General features: G+C 43.0%; 1 protein-coding gene across 1 annotated transcript in view; it reads right to left on the bottom strand.

Annotated features, from left to right (window-relative positions):
• LOC101853620 (centrosomal protein of 170 kDa protein B) overlaps positions 1-9,040 on the bottom strand; it is a gene marked incomplete in the record, with an annotated part of 149,958 nt that overhangs the window by 118,711 nt on the left and 22,207 nt on the right. Inside the window, 2 exon segments of the mRNA XM_013082702.2 lie at positions 1,103-1,181; positions 7,850-7,939. Coding sequence (XP_012938156.1) covers positions 1,103-1,181; positions 7,850-7,939 — 169 coding nt within the window.

The raw sequence follows: 9,040 nt of genomic DNA, 5'->3' as shown, positions 1-9,040 counted from the left end.
GGGGTTACTTGGCCAATCCATTTAAGTAATGAAAAGAAAACTAAGGCCCCGTGCCATTGTCACCCCGTCACCTCGCCACAACAGCTGACATAAGCGTAAGGTGAATGACGGCGAAAAGCAAGGGTGCTTCTGAAAAGACAAGGGGGAATCGGTGTGTCTTTGGACCACTGACACCATTGGATTTGCAGACCTCATGGGATGCAGCATTTAACAGTTTGTTATTGTGGATAATTATTGAATCTGTGCGCCCTGCAGTACACAATGACGGTTAAAACCGGTGAGATACGCCGAGCTGGGTGGTATCAAACAGAATTAGACAGAAAAAAAGCTCATCAGAAAGACAAACAAAGCCAGTTCCGAAAAGATTTTCGGTCAGCAGAAATTTAAATTTAAAAAATACCCAGTTAGAAATCATTAGATTCATTCTACGATTTGTTAGCAAAATAACAGCCCAATTTTGCAAGGACAAAGGCTAGTACAATAGTATAATGAAAGATGCATATAGTGAGGGTATATGTATGAAATAGATCTAAAACCGTTTAATTACTGTAAGGTTATTTAAGAGGTTGGATCTCCATACTCAACACTAATCTCTGATAGGATCGAGCTCAGTGGGTGGACAACCTCCCACAGCCCCAGCTCAAAAATGGGGGACTCAAACCAGAGTCATCAGGACCATAGTCCGCCATGACACAAACGGATCAGACGGAGCCCCAAAAACAGCTATGGACAAGGCACAAAATAAAAGCCACAACTGGGTGTATACCGCATACAGACACCATCCATGGCACACATAATTACCACAATAGTTTTAAAGTTGGGTTTCTTTTTAGTTTTTGTAAGAGTTTTCCAGAACTTGCAATACAAACCGAGGAGATAAATATAGGATGATGGCTGTTTCATAGGAAAAGAGGAGCAGACCACCCCAGATCGCCCCTTCAATCACCCACACAGCAATTTAAAAGCATTTATAGGTCAAAAGAACAATCACAACAGAACAGAATCACAATGAACAGAACAGGGGATACTTGAGAACACTTGCAAAAATTACAATATATTTATAACAGGATAACAAAAAGGCTTATTTGAGGTCAAAGGATACCATAACCGAGCCGTATTGAGTCCATATGATTGAGAGTGACGTATTCTTGCTCCGGAATACGAGAGTTGTTCACGAACGTCTGGAAAAGAGGGAAAAAAGGAATAGTATGAGTGTTTCAAACAGTTTTCGCACATCAATCATCATAAATAAAATACGAGAAAGTGTTGTCATCAAGATTGAATATGTTAAAGATTTAGTGCATGCATAGTGCAGTGGGGAAGTGAAGGGGTGAATAACAAAATGTACATCAATGCAATAACGATTATTCAGTATTGAGGAAAAGCAAGACAAAATATATAGAAATTCTGTACGGAGAATTTTTTAAAAGTCCTGCAAGTTCCAGTAGCGCTCTTTAACAACTGACAAAGAGGGTGGAGCGGGAGGAGAGATAGTTTTCGAAATTTCAGCTGCCATAATATTATATTGCTTTACCAAACACAACCCTCCCAGTCCCAAGAAAGGGAGGTTATAAATCTTGATGATCTTAATTGTATCAATGAGGGGCGTACAATCTACAGAAGGACAGAACATGGGTGGGGAATGGCTGGCATGGCAAAGATCACTCAAGTGAGGAGACAAGTTGATAGCGGACACGCGGGAGATAGAAAAAAGAGATTGGTGGTAGATTTTTTTTCTCCTAGGTTTATTAAGAGGTTTACGTCACTTGCAACACAAATAGGCAATACAAGTGTCAAAGATTAGAGGAGTTACTAGAATGTAGGGTACAAGAAGGAGAAGAGATCTATAATTACGATATATGTTTGATAGGAGAGAAGCAGAAAACTACGTCAGAGCGCCCACATCATCCAGAGAGAGAGGGGGGGGGAGAGAAAGAGATAGAAAGAAAGAGAAAGACAGAAAGAGAGAGAGAGAGAGAGAGAGAGAGAGAGAGAGAGAGAGAGAGAGAGGGGGGGGGGTGGTTGGTGGGGTGTAGAGAGGGGAGGGGGAGGATACAACAACCATAAAGTCCAGGTAGTGAGTGCGGGGTACTGACCAACGTTATCGTCCTCACAGTCCTATCGGTAGTGGACAGCAACAGTAATAACTTTATTTTCGCCGTCATCACAAGCGCATTGACACAATTAACGCCGGAACATCGCGACGGACAAATAACATTCACACATAAACCAGACAGTAAAAGTGGGACACATCATCCCCTGGTCGAACGCCTCCGACACCCGGTAGTGAAAACCCTCTTCACAGTGTACTTGTCGGGAGAGGCTGAAAAAATAGCACGACAGTAAGCTGGTCAACTTGCTCTGAGCCGAGAAAACTATATTTTCAGAAGAGCATTTTTGTTTCAAATTTCCTTCTCATAATACGCAAACCCAAAGTAGTATGCATTTTAAAATATTTCTAAGGAGACCCGGGGGGGGGGGGGGGGGTGTTGATGTTGTTGCGTTGTTGTTGCTGTTGTTGGTGGTGGTTGTTTTGTAGTTTGTTTGATTGGTTGGTTGGTGGGTTTTTGTTTGCTTTTTTTGTTTGTTTTTTGTTGTTTTTGTTTTGTTTTGTTTTGTTGGGGGGGGGGGGGCGGGTTGCTTTGGGGGTTTTGGGGTTGGAGGTTTTTTTCAGCATTTCTAATTTTGATTTCAACAAATATCTCAGGAGCGCAGGCAACTGAAACCACAGATAAAGAAACTGTAATAAATCATTTTAATCCAAATTTTGGGTTCAGTACATCTGAACAGCTGGCCGACAAGCAGTTTGTAACAGCGCAACGAAGTTAAAATTGTGTTTAGTAATTGGCCCCAGTTGGTTAAAGCATAGACTGCAAGAGCCGCAATTTTAAGTAATGTGAGCCTATACTAAAGCTGAAAAACGGAGGGGGGTCGGGAGCATACATAAGCGTAAAATTATTACATGGGTTATTTAGCCTTTTTTTCACAAGAGCAAAGACTCAAAACGCAGTAAGTTTACATACGCCATCTAACACTTGACTTGATGATATTGGAACAAAAGGGCGCCTGTAGTGGTACTGGTCTTTTTCTGAGTTGAGTACAGACTTCCCTAAGGCCGAAGGTAACCGAAACCTATTAGTGAACCTCCCCATCCCCAACAAGTACCCTGTAAAAAGGGTCTTCGCCTTTCTCCCCAGCCCCTAAAACTTCCGGGCCCGAGAAAAGAAGGTACGGTAGCATAATGCAGAATCTATTACACTGTCTCTGGCCTCAGGGCAGACACACACACACAAACCAGGCGGGCGAGAGGATGCGACACCTTGGCTGGGATAGGAGACGGTCTGAACGTCCGACAGACGGACGGCGGAGGATGGTAATACAGGCTGCTAGTGGCTTCTTCGCGTCATACACACAGGATAATCTCAGTGCTATATCGTTTCTGCCTTTTTGTCCTTATCCTGCACTTCATCTCTTCTTTGGCACCTACCGGCGTTTGTGGTGTAGCGGTTATGAGTTTATTATTATTAATAATAATAATAATAATAATAATAATAATAATAATAATAATAATAATAATAATAATAATAACAGACAGACAGACAGACAGACAGACAGACAGACAGACAGACAGACAGACAGACAGACAGACAGACAGACAGACAGACAGATAGATAGATAGATAGATAGTATTTGTATAGCGCAAATGTCCGCTCAACAGTAAGCTCTATGCGCTTTACAATGGATTATATGATTACCCCAGCAGGCCTGATAGCATTCTGAAGCAATGTCAACTTCCTGGAAATTAAAATTCAAAAGCCGATCGCTGGGCCTTATAATGTGCTCGCTCCACCTTCAAAGTTGACCTCTTTGCGCCCTGGCGAGAGAATTTGTCGGACCTCAAACCCACACAGGCAAAATTCATGGCGATCGAATTTTTTTCTTTCTTTAGCAGCATTTTCATCCCCGACTCCAGGTTTCACAAACTACAGCAACACCGAACTCTCTTCGATCAACCCTCCTCCGAGAAGCCCGGGACACCACTGAAACATTTTTTTCTCACCAAATCGTTCAGGGCGCTCGGGACCAAAAGGGGGCTGCCATCTCTGACTAAACAACAAAGTGTCGCGAGCACATGAGAAGATGACCTTGACCCTTAGCCTTGGCCCTTCCCGTCATGCCAGCAGAAGGTCCAGTTTCCTCACCGTACACAGATTGATCCCAAGACAAACGCCAACGACAATCGGGAACGCCTGGGGCCAAACACAAGCACGCCGGCAAACTGATGGAAACGAAAGTCAGTTAAGGAGTCTGTTTTACGTCGCTGTCGCCATGGACTGATCAGGTACACGCTGTACCACTATTGCCTTTGTAAGACGTTTTATTTTCTTTGTTTTAGTAAGCGTTTTGTGGCACTTGCAACACTACATACAAGAGAGAAACAAACACCAAAAAGAAGGAGAAATAATGACGATAGATGTTTGATAGGGGGGAAAGGAGTCAATTACACCAGAATGCTTGCCAACAGAGTCACTGTATCACTTTTCCTTCTTTTTTTTTTTTGGGGGGGGGGGGTGAATAGAAGCACATAGCACAATATTGGTCATTTAGAGCTTGGGGGGGGGGGGTAAGACAGACAGACAAGAGTAACTGAGGGAACGTAAAGAATGACCTACCAGAGGCGCCCTCCAACCACCTGCACGGTGTCTCTTTGACGTCCCAAGTGACAACAAACATAAAAACAATTAATGGCGATTTAGGTTTCGTTGTTTTTAATGTTACGGCACTCACAACACAAAAAGGTAATTTTGGTGCCGATGATTAGAGTTGTTACTTAGAGAGTAGCATACAAAGAAGAGAGAGAGAGAGAGAGAGAGAGAGAGAGAGAGAGAGAGAGAGAGAGAGATAAGGACGATTGATGTGGGGACTTTGATGAACTTATACTTTGTATTTGAAAAGACCATTCAATTGAATTGAAGGCTAGATCTATATGTCATATGCACATCTAAATGTTACGTATCTTTTCTCCTTCTCTGCCGTAAATGCAAGCACGACGTATGGGAAAAAAACAGAATTCTTCAAAAGTTGAGTGAAACATCACATGCTTTTACCATATGTCCAAACTTGTACACAACAGATATCAACCAAAGAGAGGTTTCACGGACAAGAAAATGATTTGGGAAAAGACCAATTGACAAGTTTTAAAAAACCAAAGAACATTCACGGAAAGATACTCACGGGCAAAACAACCTCAAAGAACAGAACATATTTTAAGTCAATGAAGGACGATACAACGCCCCCTAGAAACGAAATAGTGAGCACAACTGAAAGCAAGACGCGTTCTTTTAAAAATAAGCTGACTTGGACCTTTTAACATGAGATTCTTCACCCATCACCCAGACGAGTGGACTTTATACAATGCCAATAAGGAGGATTTACTGGGGGTATTTACTCTTGTAAGAGGTCAAATATCCAAACAGCTGAAAGACGAGCTGGTCTACAGGTCAAATGGCACGAGACCGGGGCCGTGACCTGTGATGACCTCCGTGACGTTTCGGTCCTCCGACCTGTGGTCAGTGGCATGCCAGGCATGTGCCGTATCACCGGACACACAGCAGTGACCTTTCCCCGTGCACCAGGAACAGGCTGGAACACCAAGCCCAGGTAGCTTTGGTTATCACACCAGGGTAACAAGCCGGACCTTGGACTATGGTCAGTCACGAAAATAATTAAGTCGTCAACAGAGCCATATGGGGTCTGCCATGATAAAAGTATTTGGTTAGTTTCTTTCTTTTTTCTTTGATTTCCTGAATGGTTGGTTGGCTGATTGGTATGTTGGCTGATCGGTTAGCTGATTGGTTGGTTCCCTCGTTGGTTGGTTGGTTGGTTGGTTGGTTGGTTGGTTGGTTGGTTGGTTGGTTGGTTGGCAGGTTGGCAAGACGACCGGTCACACTTCATAGGAAATGCAATGAAGGCAAACAAATAAAAGAGGGATAGAAAAGAAGCAGGACATACCAATGGCGCCGCCCTCCAAACCACAGGCTTGGTCTTTTCTGTGTCCAGTAGAGCATAAGATCCGAGCAAATAAAGCAACAGAAATTTCCCTGACCTTTTTCTCCACAAAAATAGAGATCGCTGGATTTCTCAAGAGCTTTTTGCAGTCTGGCACACCACCAAATAGTCCATCGAAAAGTTCATACATGGATAATAGCACTTCAGTGACATCTGAGTACCAAAGTTCAAACTTACAAAAGCTTAGTTAAAAACAATCACAAAAAAGGATTTTCGTTTTGGCATATAATGATAAAAGTAAAATAAATACCAATCAGTCGGGCTCAATAAAAATCCAGAATTTTTTTAATCAGTTCTTAAAACACGTGCCAAGCGGAAACGCTACTGCTCAATGATCTGGCTACCAAAGACACCTTCCGTCCGGTCAATCTTATCTCGCCACATTCCTGAGGTCTTCACGAAACACGCTACAAGAATAAGTGTTATCAGTCTGAAGACTCCCCGCGCCCGCCTCTCTGGGCCAGCCCCAAACACGGCTACAAACGGACAAACACACGCGAACAAACACACACAGGCACAAACAGGAGATCAGAAGAGTGCCGTAATCCCCGCTACACATGCGACAGACACGACGGCACGCGGCGTTAAATATATATAGGACATAAAGGACCTTGGGCGAACAACTGCGGGATTACTGCTACGTCTCCGGGGGATTATCAATACGTAATTACACGTTTTTGGGGGAATCAAAGCCGGGTGTTCGCGAGCATTACAATCGTAAGTCTGCGCGTGACATCGTAGAGTTCCGAACCACAGCACGTCGTCCACAGGGCGAATAGTCCTCACCTGTTACCTCGAGACACACACAATTTCTGTAAATAAGTATCGCCCCAGATTTGGGACAATTCACACCATATTAGTCTATACTCTAATTATCAGGCAAGTAGCTTCGACCCTGACCATTAGTGTCAATACTAGATGAGTGCGTATACACGCCCCCCCCCCCCTAAAAATAGGATGGTTGAAATTGGTTATACTGTATATCCACCATCAATGTAAATCGAAAGCAAATCCCAAACTTGCAATATAACGAGCTTGGATACCACACTACGGACGCCATTTCTAGCTAACTAAGGAAGCAGAAAAAAGACGCTGCTGTTCACAAGACAAGTTGTACCACAGACCAGGACGTGACAAAAATACTTCTCAGACTTGACCTCAAGAACCAATTTTTAAAAAGCCATGGAAAACGATAAAGTCACCATTGTGCAAACTCCTACTCGAGGCTTACAGCAATAATAATCTGATCCTGTCTTCAATGAAAGATGTTTTCTCTGGCAATAAAAGCTCTTATCAACACGTAACTTTATTGCTGTTTTGGAAGACAGAACCTTGCACTTATAAAACGCTTAAAAATACATGAAGTATCCACAAAAAAGACAGACATCCTCCTCCATTCCCAGGCCCGGCGCACGAGCGTGCACATATCTCATGTTTTCGTAGTTTCTTTATTTGAATCACACCAAACAACAACAGAAGAAAGCTGAGGGATTTTCTCTTAAGTTTTATTAGGAGGTTTATGGCAACAACAGAATATAGATTTTTTTAAACCTGCCGCTGACACGCTCAGTTCGACTCCCGTGTTGGGAGGATTTTCTTTTGTATCTCGGTCTTTCTGCTATGGCCTTGTTGTATCATCCTTCTCATCATGGGTTAGAGGCTAGAGGTGACATACGGTATCGAAGCCCGCCTCCTAAATAACCTAAATTGAGTCGATCAGGCGTGTTAAACACCTAAATAGTGATAACCAGACTACGCAATACTACAGTTAGTGACTTACCCCATTGGTGGTGCTCAGATCTTTCACTTTGAACCGGTTCAGGTAGAGGTCAAAGGTCAGGACGGCGTGTCGTTTGTCCACGGACTGCGACTGAAAAGAAAAGAAAATATAAGCGGCATGAAACAATCACGTTTCTGGGTTTAAACACACACACACACACACACACACACACACACACACACACACACACACACACACACACACACACACACACACACGCTCGCGCGCGCACACAAACACCCTCATTTTGCGTACGCGTCGCACATTCTTAGGTGTAAAGTTTAGATATCTTAGATGAACCCCTTCTTTGCTAAGCTTATTCTGTAAACCTATCTAGGGCCAGTGACTGGCTCAGGCGGTACAACGAAAGGGTTAATTACTAGTGATTATTTCTGCATCAATGTACCACAGGACTTTACACAGGGGCGGCTCGTGGGTCTAAAAAGTGGGCTCGCACAATTAAGCTATCGCAGGTTAAAGATAGTTAAGTGCATAGTAAATGGCATGGTGTATAATTTTAAGACATTTCGGTTGGTGAGGACCTAATGCTTTTACTTTCATTCGTTTTATTGTCGATTTGATTCCTAAAACTATATGTATTTGTTAGCTAAAAATAAATTCCGCTCCACTTGCCTTGGAATCGAACACTCAAGTAATAACACTTTCACCCCTCCGCTAAAGCACAATTCAAAGTCACAACTCAACAGACGGTGACCTAACTCTTCGTTCACCCCGCTCAAGTTCACGGTCACAGAGTCGGGGCGAGACCTAAATTTAAAAAGAGTGCCAAGAGAATTCATCAATCCCAATTCACTTAAGCACTCCGCTGGATTGCTCCGAGGCTCACACTAATTTATAGGCAATATAGAGTACAGTCTGAGATTGCGTTTATTTTTTTAGATCGCCTTGCGTTTGGTTGTGTCAACGCTCGCTAACGTTAGAGAACGTATACACGTTCTCTAATGTTAGTAGAGAACCTAAAAATAGCTGGCTCGCTCTGTCTAACACGGAAACGAATGCTGCTACCACAGTGTTCCCACTTTATTTTCGAAAACTATACTTTCGCGAAAGAGTTCTTTCTCACGAAAATAAAACGCTCGCGAAAGACGAGCTGTCTACAGTATCTTGCCTTTAAAGCAACGTTAAAACCCTACTAACCAACCAACACATTCTTTCATCTCATCAAGTCGA

Source organism: Aplysia californica, unplaced genomic scaffold, assembly GCF_000002075.1.
Source record: "Aplysia californica isolate F4 #8 unplaced genomic scaffold, AplCal3.0 scaffold00189, whole genome shotgun sequence".
Classification (NCBI taxonomy): domain Eukaryota; kingdom Metazoa; phylum Mollusca; class Gastropoda; order Aplysiida; family Aplysiidae; genus Aplysia; species Aplysia californica.
Note: the sequence above shows the minus strand (reverse complement) of the source record. Positions and strands in the feature narration are given on the sequence as shown.